The following is a 16,381-nucleotide window of genomic DNA, read 5'->3' on the forward strand; positions in this document are numbered from 1 at the left end:
CCTGCCTCGTGTGGTAACTGCACAGCACAGCCCTGACATGACATTCAGTTAAAAAGAGTAGGAATTGAAATAAGGGAGAGAACAACAAAAAAAGAAGAAGAAGAATGTTACTCAGGGTTCTTCAGACAAAAAGAACCCATAGGATAGATGAATATAGAGAAATAGAGAGAGATTTATATTTTTAAGGATTGATTCACAAAAACCATAAGGATTAGGAAATCTTAAATCTATAGGGCAGGTAGTCTGGTACCCTAGACAGTCAGAGAAAAGTTGATGTTGCAGGCTGGAACCCAAATGCATCAGAGCAGCGGGCTGGAAATTCAGGCAGGATATCTGTGTTGCCAGTCTAAAAAGAATGATTTCTCCAGGAAAACACTCAGTTGTTGCTCTTAAAGCCTTCAACTCATTGGATGAGGCTCACCCACAATATGGAGGGTGATCCACGTTACTTAAAGTCTACTTATTTACATGTTAATCACATCGGCATCTGGTGTGACTAGTGCTTGCCCAATTGGCCACCATAACCTCCTAGCTACGTGAATGCAAAAGTAATTATCACATGACATTGTACATTTTTTTGCTTCATTGTAGATCACCTACACTGAGCTATGAAATTTGACTCAATGTTCAGGAATCCCACTTGTGTGTGTTTATTTGAGTATGGGTTACTGTTATTAGCTGTCTGAATTCTTCCAGGGCTCTCAGAAGGGAAGACCCAATGGGCGAGTGGTTACCCAGTATCACTACACCCAGTGGCCTGACATGGGAGTCCCGGAGTATTCACTGCCCGTGCTGACCTTCGTGAGAAAGGCAGCCCACGCCAAGCGCCACGCAGTGGGGCCTGTTGTTGTCCACTGCAGGTGAGCCTCCGAGATGTTCCTCTAAACTCACAGAACTGCTGATGCTAACAAAAAGGAAATCAGTAGAGCAAATGAGGGGATGAAATGACATTTGCCTTCATAAGTATTGAATACTAGGAAATAAGTATAGCAGACTCAGAATTTTGATTGCTGACTATTTCAAAGAACCAGGTATTTTTATGGTATTTATTATTGTGTATGATCATTGAATTGGATTTCAGCTTCTTAACTGTGTGAGGCACAAGGAACAGTGTTATTGTTATTAAATATTTATTACAACATATAACACTGGGATAACCCTGCTCCTAGGAGTAAATGGTCTATTGCTGAGTTATTACACCAGGTGTACATCAGAGAAGCCAAAGCTTACAGAGTGTGAGACTTTAAAATAACTTTAAACTGTTTTTAAAGACTTTGCAACTAAAACCCCTTTTTCATCTTCTTGAGTTCTTTCTAATACGTCCCATTAAATGTTTTATCAATTTATTGTTGCCCAAAAACTTTAATTTCCAGGACTGGATTCATAAAAAGCAATAATTATATTTCAAAGAAAGAGAAAAAATATGTTAGATGTTTTATTAATATTAATGTAATCAATTAATTAAGTTAATTAGTATTAACTAGCAGTTAATATTTACCAAATCCTATGTGCCGAGCTCTGTGAACACAAAAATTAAATTCATTTCTGTTTGCAGTATTTTTGCCAAAGCAATGTCTGTGTTTTTACAGAAGCAAGTGTTTTCCTTTGATAGACAGCTTATCTGACACATGCTGATTAGCTGTTCAGGAGTTATCCTCACACAAAGTTTGAGAGACCTATCTTGAGTTTTTAAAATCTGTTTGCCTGACGATAAGCTGAGGAAAACAAGAAGATGCAAGAAAAATAGCTCTGAAGGTCAGGGATTGTTTCTTAGCAAATGGAGAAGGCTATTGTGCAGAGCAGGTGCTAATTTTCCACTCTAGCACATCCCACTTGTCAAAATATTTGAAAAGAATCTCTATGAATCTTGTCCCTCTGGTAGAAGCTTTGAAGAAGTCAACAGATAATGACCCTTTAGAAATAACTGAAGTTATTCCTCACAATCTCACTGAAATGATATTTTTTAGCTGAAAGCTTTATCAAATTCTTTTTCCCATTAATGCAGAAACCTTTACAAACATGTCTACTTGGCAATGCAGACCCCGAGACCTTTTCTTTTCAAAATTTGGTGGAGCTGATGCTTTCATTTTCCTCAGGCTGCAAGTCTATTTGCTATACTCTGATACATAATATCTGTATTGTACAATATATAATGTATAAGAAATACAGTTATTGAAAATTTAAAAGTATCCAACAGAAACAGGTTTTTTTGCAGTTAACCACATGCCAAAAAAGAAACTTAAAAAGGGACTTTTAAATTTGTTATTTATGCTAAGCTATTTCAACTTTTGTTCCCTCCATTTATTTGTTCCCTCATTTACTTGGGGAAAGAAAGCACTTTAATCTACAGGACAGTAGTGACCTATTTTTAATTTATTTTACGATTAACATTGAACTATTTCTTTCTTTGTGTTCTATTCAGTGCTGGAGTTGGCAGAACAGGCACGTATATCGTGCTAGACAGTATGTTGCAACAAATTCAACACGAAGGAACTGTTAACGTCTTTGGCTTCTTAAAACACATTCGTTCACAAAGAAATTATTTGGTACAGACTGAGGTATGATTTAAATAAAATATAACTAAGGTACGCAGACATCACTGAAATGCAGGTGTATTAGTCTCCTGGGACTATCACAGCAAAGTACTACAGACCAGGTGGTTTAAAACAACAGATGCGTTGTCTCACTGCGCCGGAGTTTACAGGCCCCTGCTCCTTCAGAAGCCGCGAGGGGAAGGCTCTTTCTTGCCTCTTCTACTGTCTAGTGGCCTCAGACGTTCCCTGGCTTGTGACCCCATAATTCCAGTCTCTGCATCTGCACATGGAGATCTACCCTCTGTGTCTGTGTCCCCGTCATAAGTACATTAGTCACTACCCTACTTCAGCTGACCTGATCTTAACTAATTACATCTTTAACTTCTCTATTAAAACAGCATAACATTCTAAGATACTGGAGGGTTAGAGCTTCAATTTACCTTCTTAGGAGATACAGTTTAATCCATGACGCTAGTAACTACAAATATATCATGAATGGGCCTGCTCAATATTGTCTGTTTTGTGACCAAATGGGAAATAATTCTTTAAAATGACTTTAGAGATGATCTAGGAAAAGAGTAAGGGGATCAGTCAACACTCATCCTTCCTGTACCAGATTGCACCAAGTCTATATCAAGTTATTCATACAAATTGTGAATTAATGGATTTGTTTTTCTGTTTAAATGTTGATGGGATGAATTGTGCTCCAATTCTATCCCTTTTCAAGTCCATATATTTTACCCATATATGACATAGAACAGAATCTGAAAATCTGTATTTTATTTTTACTATTTCTAAATAAAAGTGAACTTAAATTGAGAATTAAGGATGGCATCTTGAAAGCTACAAAAAAAAAAATATGACTGAGTGGGTGTCAAATTAAATGAAACCAAATTTTCTTCGATCAAGGAAATGATATCTGTATAGTTAAGACCAGAGAAGAGTCCAAATATAAAATATAAGTGAATAAAATATAAGAGAGTAAAATATAAGAGAATTATTAACATCTGTGTATAAAATTGAGTTAAATTATATGTGAAAGGCTAAATGGAGAGTTGAGGCTGACAGAGGGGAGGACTACTAGATGTATAAAAGTCAAGGAACCCCTCTTAGAAAATGTGGGGGTGTTGAGTTTGAAGGGTAGGCAGGGGGACATTGCTTTGCCCCCCCAGATCTTTGTGCTTTCTACCCACAAATGTCAACAATACACAAGTTAAGAAAAATGAAAAGAGGTGGTTTGTCTTTCCTCCATCTGACTGCTTGCCCGTCCAGTAAGCAATCCTTCGTGGCTCCCCAAACCTTTCTTTGTCTGTCAGTAGAAGGTACCACTTTGTATCTAGGTGCATATAAAGAAAACTTGAAGTAATCTCCCTTTATTGCCATTGTTTTTCCAGGAACAGTACGTCTTCATCCATGATACACTGGTTGAGGCCATCCTCAGTAAAGAAACTGAGGTGCCAGACAGTCAGATTCATGCCTATGTTAATGCACTTCTCATTCCTGGACCAACAGGCAAAACAAAACTAGAGAAGCAGTTCCAGGTGAGTTCTCTTGGAAGTCATCACATAAACGCATGTCCCTGCATCTTCTCATGTGAGTCAACAAGGTCACGTGGGTAGGTTGAGACCCTTGTCAACACGATGGCTTTGTAGTTGAACCATCCTTCTTCTTTACAATAGGTTACGGTGCTTCACCATACATTTCAAGGAGAAACGTAATTCTCACTGGGTAGCAAGAGGAAAAGTTCTCAGAAACCCTAAACTAAAGTTAATAAATGTAAACTTGGTTCAGGAAAGGGAGGGCACAGAGTGTAAAGAGTGAACAGATAGAACTTACAATACAGACCATAGAGGTGCTCATTTTACTTTGAAAAGAAACAGACCACTTAAACATGAATGCGGTGGCTCAGGCTGTTCCTGCTACTCTTGGAAAATATCTACGTCTCACTTGAAACCCTTGGACTGGAGAAGGCCCCGTGTGAACAATAGCTACTTGAACCGCAGTCTCTCCCACGCACTGTGTCTGGAGCAGTACACCAGAGAGCAAGGTGTGTCTGGTTCTAAACCGAACCTCCCACAAGACTTCTTCTCTGACTTTCAGAATTCGCTAAGCACGTAATTCAGGAAGTGAGTGTTGCCAGACTTGCCGGGGAACCAACTCACCAAACCAAAGTGCTTACCGAGTTACAGCGTGCCACTGGGGTGAGGGGTGCTATACACTGACGTCAGCCTCTAGTCTACCCTTCAAAGCACTTTTTTCTAGGATGAGTTCATGAACTTAATTGTCAGACCTTCCTACAACAACAGTTCTGATGGGCAAAGATTTCCAAAATTGCTTACATACATATACATACACATACACACACACACACATATATACACAAACATATACAGTATTACCCAATGTCAATGAAATTCTCATTCAAATTTTCCCCTACACTATTACATAAAAGAATTGATAGAGCTAAAACTGAATAATGTGGGATAAAAATGAAAGTATCAATTATAAGGTCAGAATCCAATTAAAAAGAGAGATATTTGACTCTTTTTCCTGTTAACATCATAAATAAGGGGATGTAAGTGTGTATGTGTGTCCTGCCCTGTAAAAGAAGATTTCATTCAAGTTTATCTGTGGAAAAATTTTATTGAAATAAATTGCATGTCTATGAACAAATACTTACCAGACACCTACCAGATACTAGGCTTTTGTTTTTGGTAGTTGTACACAAAATGAATTAAAAAAAAAAAAAAGCACTCCGAGCCTCTACTCTCCTGGTATTTGCAGTGTAATGGGGGAATACAGTTAAGAAAACAGACAAACACAGAACAGTGTGAAGGATGCCATTACGTGCTTAGTGAATTCTGAAAGTCAGAGGAGAAACAGAGAAGTGTAGGAGGGCAGGTAAGGGAGCAACCTGTCAGGGAAGAATCGTGTAAGATCTTAAGGGTAGAACACAAGAGTTGGTGATTTATTGGACACTTCCCAGGAAGAAAAAAGTACTCAGATGCCTGCTTGGATACCATTTACTGTGATTTAGAATTCAGGAAGAGGAGGTGTGTGCTTGAAGGGTATGTTGGGACAGAAGACAGTGAGGTTACTTCTAACCCTACTTAAGTCTGAGGTTCTTGGGAGATATCTCAGTAAACGTGTACAGTCGGCAGTTAAATACTGTGTCTGCAGTGTGAGAAAGTGACCTGACCTGGGGAAACAGATTTGGGAGAGATCAGCTTAAAAATGGTTACTCTAATCCTTGAAATTGGATAAGATAGCCAATTAAACATGAGGCTTTTAAGAAGGCTTAGGAAAGATTATTTAAGAAAATTTGTAATTAATGCAATTGCATTTGTAATAATGAAATTTATTTGCATTATTATTATTATTGCTTAATATTTCCATGCAGCAATTCTCTGATTTCTTTTCTGAATGTATTTATGTTCATTCATTCTTTAGGAGGTTTTTGTTTCTAGTCCTTATTTTAAACATTGTTATTGTTATTAATAACAATAGCCTCTTTAGAATTTTGTGAAGGCAAAAAATGGAAACCTGATAAACACATGTATATGTAAAAGATAAAAATAAAAAAATAAAAACTAAAATGATAAACTGAAGTTCAAAATTCAAAAATTTTATACTTCCAAGTCACACTAAGAAAGTAAAAAAAATAGACTTGCAAATAGACAAGCAAAACACATCCCTGATAAAGGACTTGTATCCAGAATTTATAAATAACTCTTAAAACTTAATAAAAAATATCCCAGTCAAAATTAGACTAAATTTATGAAAATATATTTTACCAAACAAGATACAAGAATGGTTATTGAACACATAAAAAGATGCTCGACAGCATTAGAAAAATGCAAAATAAAACCACAATGAGACACCACTTCGCACCCACTAGAATAACTAATAAATTGCAGGAACAAATATTCGTGAGAATGTAGAGATATGGAAACATGCATACATTGCTGGTGGAAAGGTAAAATGTAGTTATATTCGAAAATGGGAAGTTTCTCAAAAAGTGAAATATAAAACTACCATATAAGCCAGCATATCCACTCTTAGGCATCTACCAAGAGAAATGAAAACAAGTCCCCACAAAGGCCCTTATGCGAATATTCATGGCAGCATTATTATAATAGCCAAAAACTAGAAACAACTCATCAACTAATTAATAGACAAAATGTATCCATATAATTGAACATATTCAACAATTAAAACTTACACATTCTTCATCATGGATAAAAGTCAAAAACATTATGCTAACTGAGAGAAACACATACTGTATATTTGCAGACACATGGTATGATTCCATTTATATGATATGTTCAGAAACGGCAGATAGCCACTTGGCAAACTTAACTAAAAATCATTTAAATTGTATACTTGATAGGGGAAAATTCGTGATATATTTTATATATAATCAATAAAACTGGTTATAAACATCACAAATGGTTTTATTGGTGATATACCAAAGCACAGCTAGGAAATGAGGAGCGAACACTTAAAAATGATATCTTGGGTTTCGCTGCCAGTTTAGAAGGATCACAATAATGAGAGGACCAAATTGAAAAAAAAATGGTAATTGATTAATGAAAGACCAGCCCACAAAAGAAAAAAAAAAAAAAAAAAAAAGGAAGGCATCAGGGGGTACAAGAAAATTTGGGGCTATGGAACAGAATAGAATACAAAGAAAACAATGTTTCAACTAGGAGGAAATGGACAAAGATAGTAAACGCTAATGACAAATAAGATAAGTTGGCGATGAAGGCGGCCTCTGTATTAAACCATGGAAATTTTCTTAATGTCATTTATTGATAAGTCCACCCTTCTATCAGTAATTTGTAATGTCATTCCTGTCATGTAACAGATTTCTTCATTGTGCATAATTTCTCTGATTGATTCTTCAGTTTTTCAATACTATTATATTATTTAATAACTCTTCTCTATACAGTACAAAAGAATTCTACCCTTTATTCTTTCTTTTCTAGCATAGGTTGATGCTTTTGGCTTTTTTTTTTTTTTTGTAGAGACAGAGTCTCACTTTATGGCCCTCGGTAGAGTGCCGTGGCATCACACAGCTCACAGCAACCTCCAACTCCTGGGCTTAAGCGATTCTCCTGCCTCAGCCTCCCGGAGTAGCTGGGACTACGGGCGCCCGCCACAACGCCCGGCTACTTTTTTTGGTTGCAGTTCAGCCAGGGCCCGGTTTGAACCCGCCACCCTCGGTATATGGGGCCGGCGCCTTACTGACTGAGCCACAGGCGCCGCCCGATGCTTTTGGCTTTTTACTTTTCTATGTTTAATGAAAATGTGTTCTGTGGAAATTGTAATGGATACCACATTGACTTTTATATTCAATTTAAAGAGAATCAATATCTTAACAGTATTTCCATTTATCAATATGATGTTTTTATTTATTTGGGCCTTATTCTGTGTTATTTAATTAAGCGTAATAATTTTCTATGTATACTTTTTGCACCTTGTGATTAAGGGTATTTTTTGAGACTCTGGAGATTTTGCAGTTGTTTTGTTATTGTTTATGATTGGGTTCGTTTTGTTCTAATACATTTTCTTTTTCTTTTTGTATATATATATATTTTTTATTTTTACATATACTTGTTTATTACGTTTCCATTTTTTGCCCTCACAAAATTAAAGAGGCTTAAAATTTAATAATAACAATAACAATGTTTAAGATAGGGACTAGAAACAAAAACCTCATAAAGAACGAACAAACGAACATAAATACATTCAGAAAAGAAATCAGAGAACTGCTGCATTGAAATATTAAGCAATAATAATAATAATGCAAAGAAAGTAACATTCACATTGTCAACTAAGAGTATGTCTATTATAGAATGCTTTGACTCTGAGATTCAGTATGGAGTCATCAGTTAACTTCTTCATATTATTTTTTTTAAGTCTCAAAAAATAGACAACTAATATTTATAAATAAAAGTAAAAGATAATTTCAAAAAAGAGATCATGCCAAATCTTATCCAGGGGTCCTCAAACTGTGGCCTGCGGGCCACAGGAGGCATTGTGATTGTATTTGTTCCTGTTTTGTTTTTTACTTCAAAATAAGATATGTGCAGTGTGCATAGGAATTTGTTCATAGTTTTTGTTTTAAACTATAGTCCGGCCCTCCAATGGTCTGAGGGACAGTGAACTGGCCCCCTATTTAAAAAGTTTGAGGACACTGGTACAATAGAAAAAGAAGAAATACTTCTCATCCTCATTTATAAGTGAAATATGTTTGTAATTTCCCCTTTATAATAATATATTTTCTCCAATTTTAATATCAGGTGTACCCAGATCAAGTAGAATGATTTCATTCTAATACATTTTCTAATCACTCAGCCAATGAACAATTTTGTTGATTTTGTGTATATATGTTAACTGAATTCTAATAACATTTTTGTTTCTCTTGATGTTCTTTGTAGACAATCATATCCTCTGCAAATCCTTTTCAACATTTTACACATTTTTATAGTTTAACCCAATTTCCAATATAATGTTGGATAATAGTGTCAATAGCTGACATTCCTTGTTTTTTCTTGAACCTAGTATGAAAATTCCCCAAGTTTGGGCGGCGCCTGTGGCTCAAAGGCGTAGGGTGCCAGACCCATACCAGAGGTGACAGGTTCAAACCCAGCCCCAGCCAAAAACTGCAAAAAAGAAAAGAAAAGAAAAGAAAAGAAAAGAAAGAAAGAAAGAAAGAAAGAAAGAAAGAAAGAAAGAAAGAAAGAAAGAAAGAAAGAAAGAAAGAAAGAAAGAGAAAGAAAACCCAATCTTCCTTCTATTCCTAGTTTACTAAGAGTTTTTGTTATGAACAGTATAGACTTACACTGACTACTTTTTCTGTGTCTATTGATTTATATAATTTTTATACCAAAATATATTAATATTTTGTAATGTTAAATCATTTCACTTTTGTAATGAACCTTACAAACACTAATTGATCAAAATATTAGAAAAATACACTTCTGTATTGTCTGATATTTTACTGATATTTTAAATAGGATTTTATTGATATTGGCTTACAAATATCCTGTTTTACCCTTGGACTGTATTGTATCAAATTTATATTTATTCAGTATACTAGTTTGGTTAGTTTTCCACCTGGATTTTTACTAACATTTGAAATTTTCTGTTTCTTAAAAAGTTGGTAAAACCTCATGTTAACTTCTTTCAGGACTGGTTATATTTTAGAGACGAGATTTTAAGCCACTAATTTGATAGCTTTAATGGTTACCTTTAACAGATTTATTTAATGGTCTAGTTGGGTTTTCCATTTTTTTGAGTGAATTTTAGGCTCATTGGCCATCAAGATTTCTTTGTGATGACCACCTTTGCATATTCGTACTTCATTGTAATTTATTAATTTGTAGAGGTTCTTGATGTCTTGAATGTCAATCTATAATCTGTTTAAAAAATTGCAAATGTCTTCAGTGTCTTTCTTCACACAGAGGTTTATTTTTTCTTCAAGAGTTCTGCAAATTATATTTTTACTTAAAAAGTCTTTCTCTAACCTGACATCAACAAAAGATACTTTCCACTATTTTCTTATACAACTTTGCTTTCACCTTTAATTATTTAATCCACCTTCAATATATTTTAGTGCTTGTAGTGTGATAAAGATATAATTTTTTTGTTTGATTAAAAAGATTAAAGATATTTACTACTTTTATAACAGACTATAGATTTACATTCAAGACATAAGAACCCTTACAAATGAATAAAATCTGCAGTCATGCAGAAACTAAGAAAATGCAAGTAAAAACCACAATATACCATTTTTATTTACAAGACTGTCAAAAATTAAATACTTACATGACTCCTAATTCTCTATAGAAATCCTCACATGCATGCAATTAAGAAGCATGCACAGGATATTTATAGTTACAAAGCTTGAAATAGGAAAACATTGGAAATAATCCAAACATTCACTAGTTGGGGAATAGATAAATAGAATCTGGGTTATCCATGTAATGGAGTACTAAATATTAGTATCTTATGTTAGCTGGGTCTTGTGTGTGTGTGCATGTGTGTGTCTGAGCCATCTGAGTGACTTTAATGAAATAAACTATATATACATGTGTGTGTGTATATATATATATACATTTTTTTTTTAACTCCCTTGCTTAGCTCCTCAATCAATCAAATATACAGCAGAGTGACTATTCTACAGCTCTAAAGCAATGCAACAGGGAAAAGAACAGAACTTCTTCTATCATCCCTGGTAAGTTATGTTGACTCTTGAAATAATTTTTTTTTAGCAATAAAATCCTTGTAGACAATTTAGCAATAATTGTATATCTTCAGACAAATGCAGTACACTCAGCTTTTTATTTTTTTATTTTCTTCCTTTTTTTTTTTTTTAAGAGACAGAGTCTCACTTTGTCACCCTCGGTAGAGTCCTGTAGCATCACAGCTCACAGCAACCTCCAACTCCTGGGCTTAGGTGATTCTCTTGCCTCAGCCTCCCCAGTAGCTGGGACTACAGGTGCCCACCACAACACCTGGCTATTTTTTTGTTGCAGTTTGGCTGGGCTGGGTTCGAACCCGCAACCCTCTGTATATGGGGCCAGCACCCTACTCACTGAGCCACAGGCGCCGGCCCACACTCAGATTTTTCTGTATGGCCAATATGTAACTGTTAAAGAGGACTCATAAACCCTTGAAGTCTCATCTAAGAATACGAAGTGTATAGATAAATTGGCTTGCAGATCAAAGACACTCAACTTGATAGAAGCAGCTCTGTTGTACATTTGGCAGTGAGGAAGGAATGGTACAGTGCTGTGAGCATGTTCGTTGACAATGAGTGTTCTGTGTTCCAGTGGAAAGATCGAGGGTTGGCATTTCATCCCTGAGTGGGGAAGGCACAGACTACATCAATGCCTCCTATATCATGGTAAGTCGGAGAGTCATTGGGGACACTGCATGCCATTTGGTGTTAGGAGAATCACAACCAGAATAGGCAGCCTGAGGAAAAGACTGCTGACGTGGGCAGCACCATTCATAAATACGAGCCAAATCTGACGACTGCAAGAGTTGCCCTCAGCAACAAATGGAATAACAGCTTTCCTTGAGGCTTTAATCTGTGCTGGGTCTGAAGAAACCTCAAGAAAGACCCATGAGTAAATGCAGAAACCCACACTCACCATTCAGGGCTGATGAATAGATACAAAATGTACGCTTGCCCATCTAAGAGGCTTCACTTCATTTACCAAGGCAGAGTCCCTGAGGAAACTCAAGATACACTGGCTTCAGGGAAGCTCATTCTCACAAGATTATCACTCCAGGTTTGCCCTGCAACCTGGACTCACTGGGGACTTGGATTTCTAAAGACACAACCCTTTCATTCTGTATTTAGAGTTTCTCTGTGAGGGATAGTGCTTTAGTACCTGTTATGTGACCTTCAGTATCATCTTCAGATCAACAAGTCGCAGAGCCTGACTTCATATGAAAAGCTACTAATTCCTATTCCACAATCTCTGCTCTATTTGTCCAGCAAAGACAATATTGAGGAATATCCATGCAAAAAGCAGGGAGATGTGTGGTTGTGGGGTCTAAATACATTTCACCTTTCAAATAAGCCTATGGGGGTCAGGAAGGAGATTAAAAGCAGAAGGGGCTGGGAGAGCCATGATCTGAGTAAGTAACAACAAGGAAATCATGATTAATCCAGCAGCACCAGACTCCACGTTTCTGCAGCAAAATCTGCAAGGGGTGTCCCTAGTAGAAGGAGTCTGCTTTTGTAGAGGCAACCAAGGTGCCCGGACACCAAAGTGTCCTGTTGTGAGTAGATGTGAGGTTGGTTTTCTGCCACTGGGACTTGTGGAGAGTGAAAAATGTAAACACTCCTATAGATTTCCACTCTATCTAATGTGGAAGACACTTTCCACAAGGCATTTTGGGAAGTCTGCTCCTAGAGGTGGGTTCTTTTTTATTTATTTATTTTTAATTTTTTTATTTTAATTTATTTATTTTGAGACAGAGTCTACTTTCTTGCCCTCAGTAGAGTGCTGTGGTGTCATAGCTCACAGCTGCCCCAAATGAGTAGCTGGGACTACAAGCACCTGTGATAACACCCAGCTATTTTTTTTTTTTTTTCTTTTAAGAGACAAGATCTAGCTCTTGCTCAGGCTGGTGTCCTGAGCTCAAGCAATCCACCTACCTTGACCTCCCAGAGTGCTAAGTTTACAGGCTTGAGCCACCATGCATGCATGTGTTGTGAATCAAACACTTTTGAGTTTCCCTTTCAGTTTAGCTGGTACAAAAGAACATCAGCCAGTAGAGAATCCACCTGCATGGGTCCTCAGGGCAATCTCAACTTCAGGAGTCAGATTGCAGCCTTGGCTCTAAAGCCACAACTACAATGTGAAAGTTTAAGAGTCTTAAATACTTACATGGTTCTCTGGGAGGCCACACACACAGGGCTTTGGGGGTAGCAGGTGGGACAAAGAGAAAAGGACTCTAGGCCACAGCTGTTACTGAGTCCCATGTTGTTTTCCAAACAGATTTCTCAGGGAAGTCTTAATTGGTGCATTTAAAGCAAGAGGCTTTACATCTTTTATGTTTACCTGGATGGAGTTGAAACATATTCTTCCTACTAAAGTATCTCAAGAATGGAAAAAAAAAATCCAATGTACTCAATACTAATATGAAACCAATATATAAACAAATAGATGCTCATAGGGATAATAAAACACAAAGATAGTCTAGCAAGGGGGAGGCGTGAGGAGGGAGAAGGGGAGGGCATTTGGCGGGATCTCACTTAATGTCCACAATGCAAGGATATTCTTCACACCTCCTTCTGCCAAGGGCTCTTCTACAACTTGAACTTTACTTTGGAAGTGAGAACATTGTAACCTAAAAATGTGTACCCTCATATTAATTTGAAATTTTGAAAAAGGAAAACATTAGTCACATCAAGAAAGGTTTTTGCATCAAAAAATAAAATGAAATAAAACAAGTAAGCTCAATCCCGGGAGGTCATGTAGTGACTGAGAGGCAGTCACTGTGGCATATCTGCACATGGGTGTGAGGGTCCGAGGGGCCAGCCATGCAGGATGCTTCCACCTGTTCCAGAGCGAAGTGGTCATCAGGGAGCTTTTCAAGGCAGATATCTGAATTGACCACATTAAGGAAGGAACTGGGGCTAAAGGGTGTAGAACTGGAAACTGCATCAAGGGTGACTGAGCCCTGCTTACTTCTGTAAGAGAAAGTTCAACTTATAGTTAAAAGGTACCATAAAATGTATAAGCACTCACTACGCAATGATAGGTAACCTTGAGTACTATACTTAACTTCTTAAGGTAAACCTGGGCACAGCACTTAGGTTCTGAAGCCCCAGTTTAATAATCTGTAAAATGACAAGGGTGGGCAGATATCAGTTCTAATCTCATGGTATTGCAATGAGGAATAAATGGGGACTTGAGGAAGAAAATATTTAGTGCTATATCTACATACTGCAAGTGGCCAGTGAGCATTGGTTATTATAATGCAATTATTATGCATGGACACAATCTGCAATTCCAAAGACTACTTTGACTTAAAGTTCATTGTCATAAATATTTATCTGAATGTTTAAAAGCATACATCAGGGCTCTTTTTATCTTCTCTTTGGTTTTATAGGGTTATTATCAGAGCAATGAATTCATCATCACCCAGCACCCCCTTCTTCATACCATTAAGGATTTCTGGAGGATGATATGGGACCATAATGCCCAGCTGGTGGTTATGATTCCTGATGGTCAAAACATGGTAAATCCCTTAGGTCACCCTTAGTGTTTTCTATGCAGGGGAAATATCAGGTTATAACTGTCAGAAGTCCAGCATACAAGCAAGCAAAGTAATTTTGTGTTCAACTAAATACCTAATGTTATTGGGGTCATACTTTGTCTGCTATTGAGCATGGTTTGGTTATACAGCATCCTAGGTCAGAGGGATGAATGACAGCTTTCAATGAAAGTAGATTAAGTTAAGTTAAATTTATACATTTTGTGACATCGCTTAAGAAAATTAGGATTACAACTTTGAATGAAGTCACTCTATACATTTCTGTTTACATTTGTTTAATAATGTTAAGATACTTGGAGATTCCCTTGGTTTAAGGAGGTCCCTAGAAATTATGAAATTAAACAAGACACTTGGACGACTCCTAGTATACAAAGGACTTTTTAGTATCAAAAATAAAAGGTACAAAGCAGTGTTTCTCAACCTTCCTAATGCTGCAGCCCTTTAATACAGTTACTGTGGGTCACGACCCACAGGTTGAGAACCAGTGGTATACAGTTTCCTTTGTATGTGTGTTTTGGAAACCCAAAAAGTGAAATAAAATTAATATTTCATTTAGACTTTACAGATATACTTAACTTTGCTATTCAGTTATTCTTTACAAAGTTATACCCACCGTTCTAAACGAGGCTAGAAATTGCTGAACTCTTAAAATGAATTGAATCCTCTCCACTTGGTTCTCAGTATAGAAAGAACAAGCTTACCATTGTTATTGGTAAGTTGAGAGTCCAAAATAACAAGATAATAGTTTGAGGTTTTAAGTGTAACATTTTATTCTGCACATCGATCTGGCAGAAGATACCGGGAAGACTTTTAGAACAAATTCTCAGATTCAAAGAAAAATTCAAATTGGAATTTTTGTGCCAATTAATGAAGCTTTATTTCACAATCTGACTTATTAGGCCTTTTATTAAAATCTAGACTCTTTGGTTTTTAATCCCCCAGGCAGAAGATGAATTTGTTTACTGGCCCAATAAAGACGAGCCTATAAATTGTGAGAGCTTTAAGGTCACTCTTATGGCTGAAGAACACAAATGTCTATCTAATGAGGAAAAACTTATCATTCAAGATTTTATCTTAGAAGCTACACAGGTAAGCATATAAGTTAGCAAACTTTCATCTTAAATATGTGTTAAACATATGTTCACTTAAGGATCTTTCCCCAAAATGAAAAGAAAGATTCTGATTTTTTTCCAAATTGTGACAAATTAATAAATATTACTTTCTTTGTCACTATCATTTTCAAAATCTTATAGAATCATTAAACAATTAGTCATCATTAGATTACACCATTTCTTTTTCTTTCTTTTTTTTTTTTTTGCAGTTTTTTTTGGCCGGGGCTGGGTTTGAACCCGCCACCTCTGGCATATTAGGCCAGCGCCCTACTCCTTTGAGCCACAGGCACTGCCCACACCATTTCTGAATTCTTTTTTTTTTTAATTTTTGCAATTTTTGGCCGGGGCTGGGCTTGAACCTGCCACCTCCGGTATATGGGGCCAGCGCCCTACTCCTTTGAGCCACAGGCGCTGCTCCATTTCTGAATTCTTCACTCACAGAAAATGAAAGCTTTCTCTTTTATTCCAAGCTAGTGACTAATAGAATTTAGTTTGAAAATAAACACAATAAAAAATAATGTTGTTAATTCTAATTTTTGTAATGCAAGCCCTTACCTTGTAGTCTCTTAAGTGAAATGGGAAAACACTACCTGCTGGAGCTGACAGCTCCCTACCAATGCGGAGTTGATGACTGATAAGAGAAGTAATGATTTGACAAGTGAAGAAGTGCTTCCAAAACATGTGGGACAATAAGCTAGGATTGTTTTACTAAACTCTTGATTATGCAAAAAGAACTACCGTTATCTACAAGACAACATATTGTTTTATTAAGCTCTTGGTTATATACAAGATATTTATTATCAAATTTTTTGTCAATAATTATTTACATAGAGCTGTAGTAAAATACTAAAAGACCCTAATAATGATGGCTAAGGCATGTGGATTCAGACTACCTTCTCAATCAGAAAAAGACTAAATAATGTTTTAGGT

General features: G+C 36.5%; 1 protein-coding gene across 4 annotated transcripts in view; it reads left to right on the forward strand.

Moving 5' to 3' along the window:
• The window catches only part of PTPRZ1 (protein tyrosine phosphatase receptor type Z1), a 197,352-nt gene that overhangs the window by 174,341 nt on the left and 6,630 nt on the right, over positions 1-16,381 (forward strand). For all 4 annotated transcript variants that reach the window (XM_053609318.1, XM_053609319.1, XM_053609321.1 and 1 more), the window contains 7 exons: positions 697-860; positions 2,423-2,558; positions 3,929-4,075; positions 10,683-10,776; positions 11,375-11,448; positions 14,175-14,303; positions 15,282-15,428. In XM_053609318.1, coding sequence (XP_053465293.1) covers positions 697-860; positions 2,423-2,558; positions 3,929-4,075; positions 10,683-10,776; positions 11,375-11,448; positions 14,175-14,303; positions 15,282-15,428 — 891 coding nt within the window. The remainder of the gene's footprint in view (positions 1-696; positions 861-2,422; positions 2,559-3,928; positions 4,076-10,682; positions 10,777-11,374; positions 11,449-14,174; positions 14,304-15,281; positions 15,429-16,381) is intronic.

The sequence above is a fragment of the Nycticebus coucang genome, chromosome 11, assembly GCF_027406575.1.
Source record: "Nycticebus coucang isolate mNycCou1 chromosome 11, mNycCou1.pri, whole genome shotgun sequence".
Classification (NCBI taxonomy): domain Eukaryota; kingdom Metazoa; phylum Chordata; class Mammalia; order Primates; family Lorisidae; genus Nycticebus; species Nycticebus coucang.